Source organism: Lepisosteus platostomus, chromosome 7 (assembly GCF_059453375.1).
Source record: "Lepisosteus platostomus isolate fLepPlt1 chromosome 7, fLepPlt1.hap1, whole genome shotgun sequence".
Taxonomy (NCBI): Eukaryota; Metazoa; Chordata; class Actinopteri; order Semionotiformes; family Lepisosteidae; genus Lepisosteus; species Lepisosteus platostomus.
In genome coordinates, this window is record NC_142617.1 from 61301955 (window position 1) to 61320435 (window position 18481).

Below are 18481 nucleotides of genomic sequence, written 5' to 3' on the forward strand. Positions count from 1 at the left end.
TTTGCTTTACATTTTAAATCTTAGCATGAGCTGTATTTAAGATAAGACAAGATCACTAACCCCAACTTGCTCTCCATAGTTGTATTTCTTTAATGTCACGATTGTATGGATTAATTTTGTGCATTGTTCTCTCGCAGGTCTCTCGCATATCATTGAAACCCGTAAGGTGCTTGATCTCCGAATCGATTTAAAACCCTCAAAGCTGTTGGTGCCGAGTTCAGGCTTCTACAGTGAGAAATCAGATCTAATTATCCTGGATTTTGGCAGCTTGCAGGTAGGCATTTAACATTCTCTGCTGCACTTTAATCATAATGCCAAGCTGGTGAGTTACTGCATGTACCCATTCCTACCACTGTGTACACCTGTCCTTGCATTATTCAGTACTTGCTGGTACTGGGGATGTGAATCTGTTAATGTCATTTACAGCTGAACAGTGTAGATCAAGGAACCTACAAACAGACATCTGGAAGTTTCTCCTCCCTGGAAGAAATCATGGACAGGGCCTATGAAAGATACAGCTTGGAGCTCAGAAGCGTCCAGGTTGTTTTTTGCAAGTCAGGTATGTTCAGGGTCTCCTGATTTCCTTCAGCATGTACTATAGAGTTAAAGCTACATTTCCTTGAAAACTCAAAAATGTTCTTTTCATTAAAATTTTTCAACTTTGACATTTAATGGTGTCAGTTTTCTAATAATAAAATAATATGAACATAGCCTAAAGGAGTTTTAAATGAGCTTTAAAAGTACCACTCATTGCCCTTTTACTATTGTGTGGGTTTAGGGTGTCTGTGATGAAAATGCTTTGTGTTTTGCCCGCTCAGCTCTTTCTCTTGGTTCTTCTGTTGTATTTTAATTCACTTCTGAAATAACATTTTATTTAAGCTCTTATAATGCAATTTGAAGGCCTTTATGGAATCTACCATTGCATTCTTCATTGCTCTATTCAATAACAAGTGATGAGTTTATACCGTACCTACAGTAGCTTGTTTTATACATATGGATATCTGCTTTATTTTCCAAGTTCTCGCTGGAATATTGATTTACATGTGCACAGATTGAAAAGGTGTCAGATGTGAGTGCCAGAGAGAGAACCATGTGAGCAACACTTTGTAATTGGCAGTTCATGATTAATTCCTGGTTATAATTAATTAGAGAAATTAGATGAATAAATGAAGAACATGTGCTACTTCCTTTATACCCATTCAACATGAATACATTAAGAAACCACACAGTACTGTGTGCTGAACGTTATAGTAAATGTGCACATATTGTGAAGGGTTACCTTAATGGCAGCTCAGTGTTCATTGGGTTGGCAAGCCAAGATCAACTGAACTATAATTAGTATGTTACATTATTGACAGATAATAATAATAATAATAATAATAATAATAATAATAATAATAATTGCTTACACTTATATAGCGCTTTTCTGGACAATCCACTCAAAGCGCTTTACAGGTAATAGGGACTCCCCTCCACCACCAGTGTGCAGCCCCAACTGGATGTTGTGACAGCAGCCATAGTGCGCCAGAACGCTCCCCACACATCAGCTATCAGTGGGGAGGAGAGCAGAGTGATGAAACCAATTGATAGAGGGGGATTGTTAGGAGGCCATGATTGGTAAGGGCCAATAAGAAATTTGGCCAGGACGCTGGGGTTACACCCCTACTCTTTTCGGGGAAAGCCCTGAGATTTTTAATGACCACAGAGAGTCAGGACCTCGGTTTTACGTCTCATCCGAAGGACGGCGCCTGTGTACAGTATAGTGTCCCCGTCACTATACTGGGGCATTAGGACCCACACAGACTTCAGGGTGAGCGCCCCCTGCTGGCCCCACTAACACCTCTTCCAGCAGCAACCTTAGTTTTTCCCAGGAGGTCTCCCATCCAGGTACTGACCAGGCTCACACCTGCTGAGCTTCAGTGGGGCTGCCAGTGGTGAGTTGCAGGGTGATATGGCTGCAGATGCATTAATCTAGTGATGCACACATGGTCCTGGAGGGCCACAGTCCCCCGGGCTTTGTAAGAGAGTTGTAATCTTCAGTGTATAAAGACCTGGGAGCGGTGGTAATATAGACCAGGTGAAGCCATCAAGAGCCCAGGGTGCGATGGAAAGGAGAAGCCACGGGCCAGAACCAGGGCTGAATACCTGGGCCTTAATGGGCCGTATCTGACTGTTGCCTACAGGCGAGGACTGGAAAGCTGCTCTGTCACAGAGCTCATCGAAGCAGCACATTCTCCAGCCTATGGACATCAAGGTCCAGCTGGCAAAAGCCATGGTGGACAAAGATGCCCGAATGGCCAAGTACGTATGAGATTCTTCTCTTCTTCTCTAAAAACCAGCTGTCTGGAATTTAGGAGGAAGCACAGAGGACAAAATACAAACACATTCAGTACATGTCCATGTTACAGCAGAGTCGCACAAGTTACCCAGTCATGCAGTGTTACCCACACCTTAGTGAGGTACCAAAGAAGGGGTCTGTGTCTTTGAAAGTGACCACTATGACACTTTTTTTTTAGTAACAGTTTTAGAAAACACAATTCCCAAAGAAAAATAACAACATAATGCGATGTAACAATTGGTGATTACATTTCATTTTAAGGAGTAAATTTTATTAGTGTTTTTAAAGTGCTGTTTATTTTAGAATATATATTACGAATTTATGATCGTGCCATGTATATTTTATTGAACATCAATTGTGTAATTTTGGAAGTGGTCAAGTATTATTTTCTCCAGAATGACTTTGTAGCCTTGTGTTTCAGGTTTAAGGTTTCTGGAGAACTTCCCCTGATGCATGTAAGGACATCAGACCAGAAAATCCAAGATGTGATTAACCTTGTAAACAGCATTCCCCTACCACAGACAGCCTCTGTGCCAACCATCCCAGCTAAAAATGTAAGTGTTTCAGCAAGTGAGAGGCGCCGTAATAAAAAAAACAGACAATTAAAGAGCAAGTGAATGCTGCTGTTGCCTTTTTGTTCTCAACTGGAACATGAGAAATAGTAGCAGTTTATCACAGAGCTTTTAAAGCATTGTAACCCTTCTGATTTTAAGTAGTTTATCACACACATATGAATAATGATGTTTTGTTTTCACAAGGAGAAGGTTGTCAAATGGAAACAATAGACAAAATGCAAGTGCACTTTACATGTTTTGAAAAAAATAAGTACTATATATAATTTTTGTTCACCATATTTTTTGGGTTGGCATTGATGCAGGACGTGCCTTCAAAGCACTCATAACTGGGCATTTATTATAAGGCTTAATGCATGTGAAGAATGAGCCCCTTTTACTTTGAATAACAGCTTTTAATAATCATGGTGTATCTTATAAATATTATGTCACAGCTGTTAGTTCTGTCTCGGGGCTTTCATGTGCATTGAGAGTTTTCATATTTATGGCTTGTGATTCTATTTCTTGAAATGTTGTTTTTTTTTAAAGCCTGGCTTTATTCATTTTCCCTGCTGCAAGCCGTACAGCCCTATCAGATGCAAGAAGAATCTGAAAGCTGCAGGTGAAAGTGCACTGAAGTTTCTGTGCTTGGTTTAGGTGCCGGCTATCCCGCTGATGGAAGCCATTCCTGGCGTCCGCTTCGAGAAAGGGTTAGATGCCACAGCTCTTCTAGATGTTGGGGCAACAGGTGGGTGGCTTTTAATCATGAGCAGACCCACCTTTATAATGCTGTGTTGGTTCTATTAGGTTTGTTTTGCATACGGGGGATTGTAAAACTTTCAGTTGCTCACCTGTTTTTAAAGTACATCCATGACCAGTTATGATCGTGACCACAGAGTCTTTTATTTGAAAACATACATTTCGATTTTCATTTGTAGTACTTCTTGCACTAATGGATTTATGAGTCATTGATTGCTGTAGTTTACTCTTTTCTTCTTTGACAAGAGGGCTTCTACTGTGTGAAGTTTTGGCTAGACGAAATGGGCTGTTGCAGAGAAACAGGTCGAGCAATTCAGTTGTACAAGAGAATCCCGTAATGGTGGGGATATGAAAGGGCTGGGGAAAGTGCTAGAGATTGCTGTGGTCAGGAAATCCGCATGCAGCAAAATCAATTTCGGGTGATAATAAAAAAAAAAGCTTGGAAATATGAATAAGAAGGAAGTGCATAAATATCTACCTCCTAACAACTCAGATCATGTTTGGGGGAAAAACATCACTAGGTTATTAAGCGTAATGAATACTCCAGGGTTCATAGCTTCATTACACTTACCTGTAAGTAAATTATAATTTAGTCCTGTGGTGTTCAGATTAATCGGCATCTGGCAAGATAACCTGCACCCTTCTTCAGCACATAGAGGACTCAGAAAACCCTGTCTTAATTTTGAAAAGGAGGGGGTAGCAGACAGAATTAAGAATCTGTCACTGAATGTAAGGGCTTGCAGGTAAGCAAGTAATAAAACATACACTGACTGTCAAAACTGCATTCTAGTTTTTAACAGTGAAATGAACTTGAAGAGACAGGCTTATTGTTTAAACAGAGTTCATCCTGGCTCTGAGGTTCTGATTGAATGCTTCAAGTGGGATGGTTGTGATGTCTCCCCTCAGATTCTGATGAGGATACCAGTGAGCGATCCGCAGGAGAGGACAGTCAGAGAACCCCTGTAGAGGAGCTCACTGACCTACAGTTCAAGTTTGAAGTCAAAGAGGTACAGCTTGGTGTCTGAGGCTCAAGGGTAGTGACTTGTTTGAGTGTACTGAAGACCATAAGCAAAGGGGAATCAAGTTAATAGTTAATAACTTCCAGTACTTATCTGAAAGAAATCATACAGTATGTGAGCATCTAAAAATGAAGTTATTCTATTGGATGTATTACGATAAACATGTTTTTAATCATTGTTATTAGAAATAATCAGAATTAATTGTATTAAATAATTTATTCAGTGTTCACCTGAAAGAATCCCAAAGTTCTTTACACATATACAGTATAACGGGAACCACTTTATCTAGTTTTTCTGTGCACATCAGGTTATGAGTCAGAAAATATTTCACCAGTTGAAGTGCTGAATGTAGGGAGGACAGATTGTACAAGCCCAGAGTGGAATTTATCCAGTTGTTAATAGCCCTACTCTTTTGAATAGTGCAGGGTTCTTTCACGATCAAGTAGGTAAAACTTCAGTTAATTGTTTCTTCCGAAGAACTTGGGAAATTCTGGTTCAGAGGGAAGAGCTCTATGACACCACATCCAGCAGCAAAATAGTTTTCCTTGGAGGTCTCCCATCCGAGTATATACCAAGTCCAACCTTACTTAGCTTCTGAGACCTGACAAGATCAGGCTACAGGGTGGCAATGTTGCTGTCATAGGACTAAGTTGTGGGGGACAAAAGTCCAAAATGATTAGGATGAAGACCTGGGAAAAGTGCCTTGAATTGGAGTAACACTTTGCTTCCTGTTTCATTCAGGTTTTGGTTGAACTTACAAGGCATGGCATGCAAGAAAGCATGGTGCTAGCCCTGAACGTCTCACAGCTGGGTGCTGAAGGAAGCCTTCGAGCTTTTGATTTGACTGTTACCTCCTACTTGAGAAAAATTAGCTTGGATTACTGTGAAATAAAAGGTGTGCCTTTTTTTTTTACAGATTTCTTGTTGTGTGTTATTATTATGCAAGGTACAAGTAAAGTAAAGGGACTGTTTCAAAACAAAGGCTAGAGTTCAGCTAAAATGGTCACAGAATGTATTGTTATCACATGTGCCCTGTTATTTAGGACAGAAAAAAGTAAATGCACTAAGTTGCTTTTTTTAGCATTTTTGAGCCAGACAGATCAATGAGTGTGCTGTTGTTATGCACGTAGGATTTAGAATGATCCTTCTAGTAAATCAGAAATGCAGAATAGATGTAATACAATTATTATGGGGATGTTTTGCATTAAAGAGTCGCTGACAAGCAGATTACACAAATGTGCATAACACAATTTCAAATATACGGTAATATGCACAATTGCTTCTTTATGAAATCAAACACAATTGGATATGTGAAACTAAGGAAATATGCTACTTGCAATCAAGAGCAAATACTCTAAAAGTATTCATGATTTAATTTTTTTAGAAGTTAATTGCTTGTTGGGGTAAAAGAGTTCAAAGAGTTTCACTTACAGGCCAAGTTATAGTGCAGGAAAAAACTGCAAGATTGTTGATGCAGTATCCTGATATCTGGTTAGGTGGTTTTTTTCAATATACTGTAGATGGACATTTTAATGCAGTGGAGGTACAGTACAGTATCTGCATATGCCATTATTTGTTGTTCTCTGTAGATTAGGGCCAATAAGCTTGTTTCAAAGTGTTAAAAATATTAAATGTGTCAAATATAAGCCTTGAACATACTGTACTGCTAAGCATCATGTTCTTTGTTTTAGATGTCCAAAATCAGCCCCTTCATTTAATTAGCTCTTCAGACAAACCTGGTTCTGACCTTTTGAAAGTTGAATACATCAAGGTGAGTGTTCACTGTAACTATCTTTAGTTTCCATGCTGCACATAGATTACACATTTTCTTTTCTGATTAGATGCAGAGATTTATTTCCACATTACTTAACAAGCAGTGTAAGCTGTAGGTTAATTCTGTTTGCAAAATTCCTCTTATTTCAAAGAAGGGCTGACCTCTTCCAGAAGTTATTGTTCAGAGGCCTCTGGAAACATCACTCAGTCTTCACAACAGTGATCCACTGCGTTGTCTGAAGACAAAAAAAAGCTCCCCTCCTAAATTTTTCATATTTTATGTCACTGGATTACCCACCTAATCACTAGTCATTGCATACAAACTTTAATAAAACATATTCTTCCATGCTAAAATATCAACTCTAAAGTCTGTTGATAGAGATTATAATACTGTACATCACATGGTGAATTTAAACTTATACTTAGTCTTTTAGCAAAATTGTCAGAAACAAATAGCATGTTACATCTGGGTTTGTAAACCAGCTGTCTTACATAGAAAAGTAATTGTTCTACCAATGCAAATATTTCAATCTAGCTCTTTACATTGAATCCTAAACAGTCTTATTATGAACACAGAGAAATAGAAAAAAAGATATAGAATGATACCCATATATACAGTATTTGTTTTCATTCTCTTCTGCTTTTGTAGGCTAACCCTTCCGGACCCAACTTTCGAACTGTGTTTGATAGCACTGAGCAGTCACTAAAGGTGAGCAGTGCGTTTGTTTGTCTTTGTGGTAGACCAAGGCAACCACTGATGAGTGCTTGGACACGAGTATGACATTTTCCCCAACAGATATCATACGCAATAACCCCAACTGTTTGCATTTCCTTGCGTTTCCCAAGTTTTAATGCCTCTTACGGCTCAGGAAGAAGTTCCAGATAAAATATTTTCCTTAAATAAAAACTTGTTCTTAATTAACTCCTAGTAAGTAAAATAATAGCACGTTATTTTTAGATAACGTTGAAAGCTTTATCTTACGTAGGTTTTAAGCCTACTTTTGCCTTTTTGCCTTTGAAGAACTGGAGTAGAGAAATAATAAGCACTGTTTTCATCTGCCCTTTCATTGTGGTCTATGTGTAATGTTTAAACCAAAAAAATTAAATTTATTTAAAATAATACTGATGTTAAAAGTGCTTCGGTAAGATATTATACAGTATTTTTAATGTATTTTGAATTTTTTGTCTTCTGAAAATAGGCAACATTCACAAAAAACAAGCTATTTGCTTCATTTATGAATGTGCACAGATGCGTGTCATTTTGTAATTTTCTTCTTAAAACCTAGGAGTGCATAATGTGTATTTCTGTTTTGTTATAGGTACGGTTCTGGCTATGACAAATTGTAGCATTATCCATAATTTGTATTCTTTTAAAATTGCATATTCATTATTTGCAAACTCATGTTTGAAATTTAAAAGAAATCTGTGAATATTAGATAAAGTGCTGAATTATTTTCAAAATTAATTATTTGTCAATAATCTGTTTAAACATTCATATTTTTTAACTACAGTATAAAAATAATTTAAGAAGTGCATGATATCATCTGTAAATCATCAGAGAAAATAATGATGAAAAAATATGTATTATGATGACGTGAGATGAAGTGATGAGCTTTGTGATCTGAGGTTTTTGAACCTACATTTTAACTTCACCTTTTCTTCATTTTGTACTAAAATTGAAAGAATGTCATCTTTTATTCAGCGAGATACAGTATAAGTGTTAATTCTTTTAGTGTGCAAAGAATATGAATATTCTAAATACAGGGGTGTGTTTTGAACATTAATAAAATTCATTACATTTCTGAGGAGGTGTGGAATCTTATCTAAGCACCTTTAATATGTTCAGATCCAGCAACAATATTATTTTAGTTACCTTCCCCAACCCATTTTTTTTACACATCCACTCAATTTGTGTAGTATAAAAATAGGTTAAGGACTTTTTACGGGGATTAGACTTCATAGTAATATAACATTTTAAGTTATTTTAATTCTTTATTTTAGAGACACAAAACAAATGGCAAAAATGTATAGCTGTATAGTAATGAAAGAATACAGACAACAATAAACAGTTGTGAAGATACACTATGCATGCTCATGCATGGATTGGTTTAAAGGATTTCATTTCATTCAAAGATATTTCCATTTTCTTTTGTTCTTGTTAGTGATCACAGAGAGCATCCTGGTATTCCTGCTTGCTTCACTAATGTACATATTACATGTATTATTTAGATCACAGTATTTTCTATATAATTTAATATTCTTTGCATATACCTGTAAAAATACTCTTTAGAAATCCTGTGTACTAAATAACTTCCTTTGGCAATTACTATAGTCCCTTGACATTCAGAGTAATTAAGATCTAAGGCCTTGGTTTTAATTTGTTAATGAATCTCATTCTTAATTGTGTAACATACAGTACACTTACTTATTGAATATATACTGAGTTCCACTGCTTGGTAAGTGTGTTCATTACATTCATTTACATTACCATTGCCCTAGCTGCAATATAGAAACTGCACACCATGATCATTGCTGTTACATTACAATTTTCTGACTCAACCACCCAAAAAGTTGACCTATTAGCTCCTTGTTGAGATGATCTTCTCTATGGTAGGTGAAGTTTGATATTTTGATGTAGGTCTTGAACAATTGTAATGTTTTTGTTTCTAAAGAACACTCCGAGGTTTTTTTTGTACCCCTGTTCAGGTGGCCTTGTCATCTCTTGACTTCCTCCTGCATACCAAAGCCCTGCTGTCCACGATTAACTATCTCACTGCCGCCATTCCTCCGAGCCTCCCTGCTTCTGGAGAGACCGAGCCCAAAAAGCATGCAGAGAAAGAGACGTCGGGCAAAAGAGGCAACGTCTTTTTTAATTCACTCTTTAAATGACGTTCATGTTGTATGCAAAGCAAGGGAAATGCCACTTCTGTAATTTTTTTAATAAGCTTTGCTTTTGCTTAGTGGACATGCACAAAACGAAGTTGTAGTGCAGCACGCACTTGTCAAAATATTCCATCCGACCTGAAGTTGTGGTGGAGGTATTATTGTGTGTTGATTCATACTGATTATTTAACATTTTTCCTGTTTACAGTGTCAAAAGGATCAAAGGACAAGGACATCTATAATTTCAAGGTCTTTGCAGTGCTGGGCTCCTTCCACGTTGGGGTTTGTGATGATAGACGAAGTATAGCTGACATCAGAATTCAAGGTAAACAAGAATGAAATACAGTACCCGTTGAGTGCATTTCTGATTAAATATGCAGTATACCATTATTAATTTAATCAAATTGATATTGCTTATATTGAAATATGTTAAACATTAAAGTTTTAAAATACATTACATAAATTTGTTTTATAGGCATAGATGCATCAATGTTTGTCCAAGCAAATGAGACTCAACTTTTTGCAAGACTTAGGGACATTGTTGTGATAGATGTCGACCCGAAAACCATTCACAAAAAGGTAAGATACTGTACCTTACCTTGCTTTGAACTGTAGTTATATCTCCTGATTTATTGTAGGATTAATTATTGTAGGATTGTGGAGTTCAGGTGCCTTGCTATAACCTATGTGCTCCTTGAACAGCTTCCTCTCTTCAGAATGGATGTCTTAGATCCTTTCAAAAGTTCAGCTGTCAAATATTTATTGGATAGCCTAAATAGAGAACCATCACTGCTAAACAGAAAAGAACTAAGTCTGACCAAATTCTAGAAAATTGAAAATTGAATTTTCTAACCTCTTTATCCAGTTTGGGGTCATAGGGAAGCCTATCCTTGCAAGACAGTTTAGTGTGCATATTGCTCAGTTTTTTGTAAAGTAATTAATTTCTCTTCTTTTATTAGCACACATGTGTAGGATGCAGCTCAATTAGTGATGCAGGAGAGTGATTAATAATTCCATAGCCCTGAAAGCCTCTGAGTGTATTTAATTTAAGGTTGTTCGCTTCTTGTTTTACTTACCCTAAGATTAAAATATGTATTTTAATAGATTTTGATAGTTCTAAATCAACTCACAAAGGGTAACTAATTTAGCAGCACTGAAAGAGAGCTACTTCTTGCTCTTTTTTTGTTGTGTGAAAGACTGATTGTTAATGATGTTGTTTGCATTTCCAGCAGAGCTGTTTTCAGCGGAAACTGCTACCTAGAACAATGCAGAGTGGTGTCATGCATCAGTTATGAATAGATTTCCACAAGTTGCACTGACTAATGTGATTATACACAAGCATGTTTGTGCCCACGATACAGAGCCTGATGTACACAGAGGCTGGCATATATTAAAAATAATTATCATAATAATACCAGAGATGTTGTTGATTTGATCCTGGGCTATGTCAGCAGTTGACTGGGAGTGCTCACGTGTTAGCCTACATCTGGACAATTGGACAAGCAATACTGAGGTTAGATGGACTTTTAGTTGATTGGGGTTCCCTTGACTTAGTGTGAAACAGTGGGTCCGCAGATGTGTTTGGTGGCTGCTGGCATATAGCAACTTCAGTGAGCAATGCAGTGCCCTCCCAGTCTGTGCTAACTCTCCGCTATTCCACTGACAGATGGATGTGTTGGAGGAGTGCCCTTTTCCAGGTCGTTTTTTTCTCTGTACGATACCAAGCAGTGGGGCATAGTTACCTTTTTCTCTCTCTTGTAGGCTGTCTCCATTGTGGGAGAGGAAGTGTTCAGCTTCCAAATGTGGCTGTATCCAAATGCCACAGAAGGCGATGGGTATGCTGACACCTCAAAGGCTGATGGGAAGGTGACTCTGAAGCTGGGCTGCATTCAGATTGTCTATCTGCACAAGTTCCTGATGTCTCTCTTAGTGAGTACCATGGATTTCCACGTTTCTATTAATTCAAAAAGTGCCTAATGCTGTCACCTATAGCCAATATAAAGAAGTAAAGGGTTTTTTTATTGCACTACTTCAGAACATAAGAATGGAATTCAGATGAGGGGTGACAGTTTGGCCAATTTAACTTGATTTTATTGCTAGTAGCTCATTGATCTCAGGACCTCGTCTAGCCTTTTCTTGAGAGAATCTTTATACTTTCTTTATAAAAGTTTGATAAAAAAGCTACGTTATGTGGAGATTTCCCAGATTTACAAAATACACATTTATGCATGTAATCTCACAGAAGTGGCACTTTCAGCTCATTCCTTGTTTGAAGGTGACATTTCTCTCTGTTGCTCTTAATTACAGGATCAAAAGTTGTCTGTAATGGATTTAGTGGTCACAGATGTTGGCACACTGTTTCTAAACTGTTTCTATTTTATTAGTTTCCATTACTTCATCTAAAAGGATTGATGTTACTTTAATTGAAAAGGAAGACCAATGCTAATCTTTCCCTGTTGTTCCTTTACAGTTTAAAATACAGTGATTTGGCTTATTAGAAGTACATTAGACTATAAATTAATTTGAGCCGAGTCTCTGGAGTAAAATGTGCTATGTGTTTAGAAGATTTTTTTCTTCTTTTCATACGATCCTTGCAGTCTCCTTTCCTGCTCTGTCTTTTTCATTTGTTCCTACTGTAAATCCCTGTTGTTCTTTTCAGGACCTTCTTAGCTATCAGTACTCCTCGCCTCACCAGGTACAAGCTATGGCATGCAACCTTGACAGCTTCACTTACAGCACACAATGCACTTTGAGTCTGCTACTGTATGTCTGGGTAGAACCATTACTGCAACACACTTTTTGTAATGAGCTCTTTACTAAATTCGGGATGTACTGTATGTAGGTGTGTGAGCCTTCACGTACTCATATCAATTCGTATTTAATTCCAAAAACTCATAATAGGGTCGGGAAAAGACCATATTTAATATAAAATTAAAAATTCTTTGTTTTTCACCTGCACAATTTAAAAATGAAAACGCCTATTTCAGAATTAGAATGCAGTGTTAATGAAGCTACAAATGCTGTTCCTTCTGTTTGGGTGACAGTGGAGGCATGCTAATGTAGCCTGGCTATTTTTATTTCAGTGAAAAAAGAAAAAAGGTTCTGTTTCGTTTTGTAATCAAAAAAATATAATTTAATTGCTACACTTTGACAGCGAATGCCAGTTTACGGGTCTGTGTCAGTTTCACATTTTTGCTTTAATGCCAAACCTTTATGCAACTAAGAGCCACTGTCTTCCATCTCTGTAGATGTCATTGTTATGCTCAAATGAGATTTCTGCTTTTAATAAATTACTCATCTAATAGGTTTTAAAGAGCACATGCATGATGTGTTAAATTTGTAAAACGCCTTTGAATGCCTCACTCAATAATATTTATAAACTTATTTCAAAATCTCAAGTATTTTTGACATGAAAAATATTGTATAAGAGATCAAAATCTTTCTCTGTTTTGTTAATGCCCAAATGCACAAGGATTACAATCAAAGTATACATTCCATTCCATTCCGGACCTAAATTTAAACCCTGTTACTGGCTTTTGTGCGGTAACAAGATAACAGGTGATAACTTGAGATTTCTTCCAGCTGGAATGGTTGTATTGCAGAGTGTGAAGAGTGAAATACCATATGTCCAGAACGAGCAATTAAGCCATTGAGAAGTAACCTGCTTTTATGCACTTAGAATTCACAATACATGGCTCCAGCCAGCCATTACTTCAAATTTGCATTTGGTTTAAGCAAATTTGACTGGAAGCCAGATCAGCTGGCGTCTGCTACTCTCTTGCATGGCTTTCAACTACTAACAAGCAGTGTGAAGCAAAATGACACAAGGACGCCATTCTAACAGCGCTTACTCCCTCCATAGCTGTGGAAATGGATAGAAGAGGAATCTCTTTGACCAATACTATGTATTCACGTGCTCTTCTTTCCTCTCAGAAATTCGTCGATAATTTCCAAACTGCGAAGGAGGCCTTGTCTGCGGCCACAGCCCAGGCTGCTGAAAAGGCAGCCTCCAGCGTGAGGGATCTGGCCCAGAAGAGCTTCCGCCTCCTGATGGACATCAGGCTGAAGGCCCCAGTCATCATCATACCTCAGTCCTCCACATCCCAGAATGCCTTGGAGGTTGACCTGGGTCTGATCACCGTGCAGAACAAGTTCTGCCTGCATCCTGTGGGGGGCTGCACCCTGCCAGCTGTCATTGACCAAATGGACGTCCAGCTCACACAGCTGAAGCTGTCCAGGTGAACTACACTACTAACCTCTCATACACTCCCATCTCCCATGATCTCTGCAAATGAGAGGATACACTCAGACCCTTTCAGTATTCACAGGCTTTGTTTTTATAATCTTTGAGTCAATGTTAGAAATATGAATAGTAAATAGTACAAATCTTTAAACACAAACCTGGCAGACATTCCTCACTTATTATGTGCTGAATTATTCCAGGACTGTCCTGAGAGGAGATTCTTCTCAGCCAGATATAGAGATTTTGCAGCCTGTCAACCTCCAGCTGGACGTGATGCGCAATCTGGCTGCTTCCTGGTACAGTGAGATCCCAGGGGTGAAGATCCAGGGTAGCCTGAAGGCTATGAATGTAAGTGCTTTTGGCTGCCAGTGCAGTAACGTAGGATTTGAATAACGATATCACTGTAAGCAATGCTTCTCATTAACTTTTGGGGTCTTAATCTTCTGTAACGCAGGAGGTGCCACAAAGTTTCACCTATTATATCTAATGATACAATGATATTGATCTAATGGGTTGATACAGATCATATTGTTGGAATTGGTTTTCAGTGCTGTGTGATGTCTAAACTGAGCTGTCCTCTGAAATACGGTGTGTAGGAACCTGCACATAGACAATTTAGTAAAGAACAGCAGACAGTGTTTTTTAGAATAGGTCAGTCTGAAGTGTGTAAAACGCCTTTTATCTCATGAAACTAGTTATGGAGTGTCAGATAGATGTCGTAGTTAAACTGAGAACTGCTAAAAACATGCATCTGCATTACCATTTTTGAACCTTGTACTTTTGCCTCTGGGAAATTTTCATGCTCAGCCCATTGTGTATCAGTTTTCAGGTACAGATATTTAGTACTGAAACATTCTGTGTGTGTTCCTGCATTTTAAAGGAAGACGTTGCCTCAGATACACTTCTTGCCCGAGCTGCCTTAATCAAACATTTCACACAGTCGTGTTCCAGGAACATGTAAACTAATTCACTTTTTTCCGTAGGTCTTACAGTCTTCCATTTAAAAAGTATGGGTTATGGCCTCCTGTGGAAGAGTAAACTGAACTGTCAGGCCTGTGTTTTTCTATCAGGGAATATGATGTTCATTTACGGTTTACCTGCCTTGTTTTAGGTTGCTTTGGGCGAGGATGATTTCGCAGTTCTAATGAAAATCCTTGTTGAAAACCTTGGTGAAGGCAGTAAGGAGCTGAGCGCGTGTGACGTGAAAAAAACAGAATTCGCAGGTGATTTGCCCTATACAACATTATCACGGGAAGTCACTAAGAGTGAAAGCTACTGTATACTCGGCTGCTTCTGCCCTCTGTGTTGGTTTCCTTTTAAGCGATTTAAAAAATAGTTATCAGTACTTTACTGTTATTTTCCTGATTATAGCAGTTATGAGACTATAGGGAATAAGATAATGGAAACTATAGTATGGAATGTAATAAATCTAAGAATTCCAGAGAGAGTCTCAGGTGAAGCGGAGATCGTGCAGTAGCAGATCAGGAACAATGGATCTGTGCTGTGTATAAGAAGGTAGGAGGTCAGGAGATTACAGGTGTAATCGAACAGTTACCTACCAGAAATCAACATTTTCTTTGTCTTGTCAGCTAAAGGAAAAGACACCCAAGTGGCGGAGAGCTCTTTGGCAGCTGAGGTGGGGAGTGAGCCGGCCAGTGTCGGAGGAAGCATCAGTGAAACCACTCTTAACGTTCTCTTCAATTTTGAAATCAAGGAGGTGTGTTGCTTTGAAGCTTTCACACCCTTGCCCAGGCACAGCATTATGTTATTTTATTTGACCTTTTAAAATTAATAAACCAGCAAAGCAGTAGCTTGGAAATATAACAAATATGGCTAAAGTTACCTTGGAAAAGGCACTGAAACTGTGAGTGAATGTGTTGAGTAGCAGTCTCACTGCACAAATCCAGAGTGTGAGGGCAAATATGTAGTATAGGGGTTTCTTCTTCATTTTCCTTAGCATGTCTTTAAGAAAGCTAGAGGCTGGAATTAAAAAATAGATAATCAACAAATGCATGAACAAAAGAAAATAATGTCTTGTTTGATTTTAGGGAAAAGCTGTAGTCACCAAGAAGCCATATGAATCACTAATGTTGTTTCTTGTAGGTACTGGTGAAACTTAAAAAGCAAAAAAACCAGAAGGAATGTCCTTTCCTTGTGCTCCAAGTGTCCCAGGTTGGAATTGAGACCAAAATAAGAAACTATGACATGTGTGCTACAACCTACCTCAGGAAGATCAGTATGAAGTGCCTTGAGTTTACAGGTTTGTACAGGCTACAGGTTAACATTTATCCCTCAAAAATAAATCATAGGTTTAAGTTCAGTAACATTCATAATTAAAACCAAATTCTAAACTTTAAAAAGAGCTGCATGTACTATCAAAAGTCATACTTAAATATTTTTATTCTCACAATTATTTTTGCATTTGAAGGTACAAAAGTTGGATGTGAATAGTAATGTTTCTGGACATTTTCTGTATATATACTGTATATTTTTTATTTGTATAATTGTATGAAAGACTGCCTTTCACCTGTTTTTTTTTTGCTGTACCTGCAGATTTTTAACACAAGTGATTTAGTTGTGCTGTTTATTATTTTGTTTCTTAGATTCTAATGGTGAACCTCTTCATCTAATCAGTTCATATGATGAATCCGGTACAGAACTTCTAAAAGTGCAGTACATCAAGGTAGTGTCTGTGTTCAAATTATAGCATTTAATTTCACCTAACTGTACGCCTGACGTTTATTCTTGAAATATTAATAATGATGCTAGACGTTTCCTGATTAGAAAATGGGAGGTGAAATAAAATCAGTTACCAGACACCTAACAGTGATTTCACTGTATAAACGTGTCCTAAAAGGAGCATCTTTCAGAGTTTTGGTGGCTTTTTAAGGGCATGTAGTTGCTGCGCGTAATGGGTTACTCTAGTTACCTCACGATACTGAGTAGACAGTGGCATTTTATAATCTTTAATTTTGCCAAGGACTGATTCACCCTTCATAATTCAAGGGCAAAACAATTGACTGTGGCTGTTAACTTTGATTTTAGACACATGAAAGTGGACTTAGGTGTTTGTCCGCAAAGAGTTGCGATACGGTAGAAGCTAACATATTCATACTTTTAATTCCTTGGCGACAGCATCTTCAGGAATACATTTCAAGCTCTGCAGATTCTGAGAACCTTGTTGGACTTTAGCAAAGTAGATAAGCAACCACCTGTTCAGAGCAGTAGCACAAGAGTGAAGTAAAATGGAGGCCCAACAAAAGCCTTTTCCTTGAGAATTCTCTCATTGCCAGGCACCAGGTCTGGAAGTCAGAACAACACAAGAATCTACAGACGCTTTCATTCCAGAAGCACTTAACAGATAAGGACTGTTGCTTTTTGCAGCCATACACAGCTGTAATTAATAAATAGTTACCCCTCTTAGGATTATTTGCAAGAAACTGTAGTGTCAGGCACAGGCAACACAAGAAAGATAAGATTACTGTACGTTGGAAGCATTGTACTAGGTTTGTGTGCCAGATGGAAAAATATTAATGTATTTCCTTGACACCTTTCTGTGGCTTGTTTGTAGAATAATATTTAAGTCTTTACAGTAGTACATATGCTTTGTAACATATGATGTACAGTAGTTTTTATAGTTATTAAGATCTAGTTTTATATGCACTAGGTGAACAGATTTTCTACTGTCTGTCCCAACAGGCTGACAGGAACGGGCCAAGCTTTGAAACCATTCACAAGAAAACAGAGCAGATGATCGATGTGAGTAAAATGGGCTCTATGGCTCAACTGATGTGTTATAATGACAGAGCTGGGTTTCTTCAGTCCCACAAGTCACTTTCTACAGCAAGTTTGTATTGTTTTCTCAGTGTTCTTCCTTTAAGGAAAGTGCCAACACATGCCCAGTTTCATTTTGCATGTTCTTCTATTCACATCTGTGAAAGCTTGTTTTTATATCATAACAGCGCCTTTTTTACTCTTAGCATAGAATCTGCAATAAATGTACAGGACGTCAGCGTGCTTTTCTGCAGCATGTGAAGTGTTGTTTTGAATGCTTAGGAACCGTGACTACATCATAAGCAGAAAAGGCAATTAACAAAAATAAAAGAAAACAACAGCATTTCATTTGTTTCAGTGTGTAAGAAGCAAGTCATTTTCTTTCCATATTTCATTCCAGTTCTTCAACAATAGTGAATTAAATTTTCAAATTTGCCAAAAGATCAATCATGGATCTAGCTTTCTTTAGATTCAACATCTGAGTGAGTCTGGATGTCATCTAGAAATGTGAGACTTGGTTAAACAGCAAGTACAACAGCAGACTGTCTGATTATATTTCATGCACAGGTGACCTTCACATCTCTTGACCTGATGCTGCACACAGAATCGCTGCTTTCCACCATTAATTTCCTCTCCACTGCCTTGTCTGCACGAAACCTGACCTCCTCTGACAGAGAGCCCACAGTGACTCCTGGAACAGGGGAAGAAATCAAAATCTATGAAGCCCAGACAAGTAATTTGATCATTAATCTTCCATGATTATATTACTTGCAGTGATAGTTAACATAATGTGGACACCTGGAGAGCATACAGTAAACCTAAACATAGGGGGAAAACTATACTTAAACGATTGTCTTCTGCAAAATAATAATAACATGTTAATCTGAAAATATGATACGTATGATTGTGTGGACTAAGATGAAACTATAACAACTCTTTGCAGACCATGTGTATATTTACTAAAGCGAAATCTTACTTTCTAATTAGCCCACAATATGTAGATGTTCTAACATTATCTTAGTTGACTAAAAAACAAATATTCTATTTTTGTTAAATGATTTAGATGGGTTTAATAACATTTTGTGATCCTTTTACCTTTGTGCCATTTTAGTTTAGTACACAAAGATAAACCCATGTCTAT

General features: G+C 37.7%; 1 protein-coding gene across 5 annotated transcripts in view; it reads left to right on the plus strand.

The window, feature by feature from the left end:
- The window catches only part of vps13c (vacuolar protein sorting 13 homolog C), a 96913-nt gene that overhangs the window by 40609 nt on the left and 37823 nt on the right, over window positions 1-18481 (plus strand). For 3 of the 5 annotated variants that reach the window (XM_088641590.1, XM_088641587.1, XM_088641589.1), the window contains 22 exons: window positions 138-274; window positions 427-559; window positions 2184-2301; window positions 2760-2892; window positions 3547-3637; window positions 4555-4655; window positions 5409-5562; window positions 6359-6438; window positions 7090-7149; window positions 9147-9297; window positions 9532-9648; window positions 9799-9902; window positions 11085-11252; window positions 11983-12018; window positions 13257-13561; window positions 13767-13914; window positions 14678-14789; window positions 15156-15283; window positions 15670-15826; window positions 16170-16249; window positions 17266-17325; window positions 17908-18073. In XM_088641590.1, coding sequence (XP_088497716.1) covers window positions 138-274; window positions 427-559; window positions 2184-2301; window positions 2760-2892; window positions 3547-3637; window positions 4555-4655; window positions 5409-5562; window positions 6359-6438; window positions 7090-7149; window positions 9147-9297; window positions 9532-9648; window positions 9799-9902; window positions 11085-11252; window positions 11983-12018; window positions 13257-13561; window positions 13767-13914; window positions 14678-14789; window positions 15156-15283; window positions 15670-15826; window positions 16170-16249; window positions 17266-17325; window positions 17908-18073 — 2739 coding nt within the window. The remainder of the gene's footprint in view (window positions 1-137; window positions 275-426; window positions 560-2183; window positions 2302-2759; window positions 2893-3546; window positions 3638-4554; window positions 4656-5408; window positions 5563-6358; window positions 6439-7089; window positions 7150-9146; window positions 9298-9531; window positions 9649-9798; window positions 9903-11084; window positions 11253-11982; window positions 12019-13256; window positions 13562-13766; window positions 13915-14677; window positions 14790-15155; window positions 15284-15669; window positions 15827-16169; window positions 16250-17265; window positions 17326-17907; window positions 18074-18481) is intronic. The other 2 variants (XM_088641588.1, XM_088641591.1) reach the window with 1 other exon arrangement.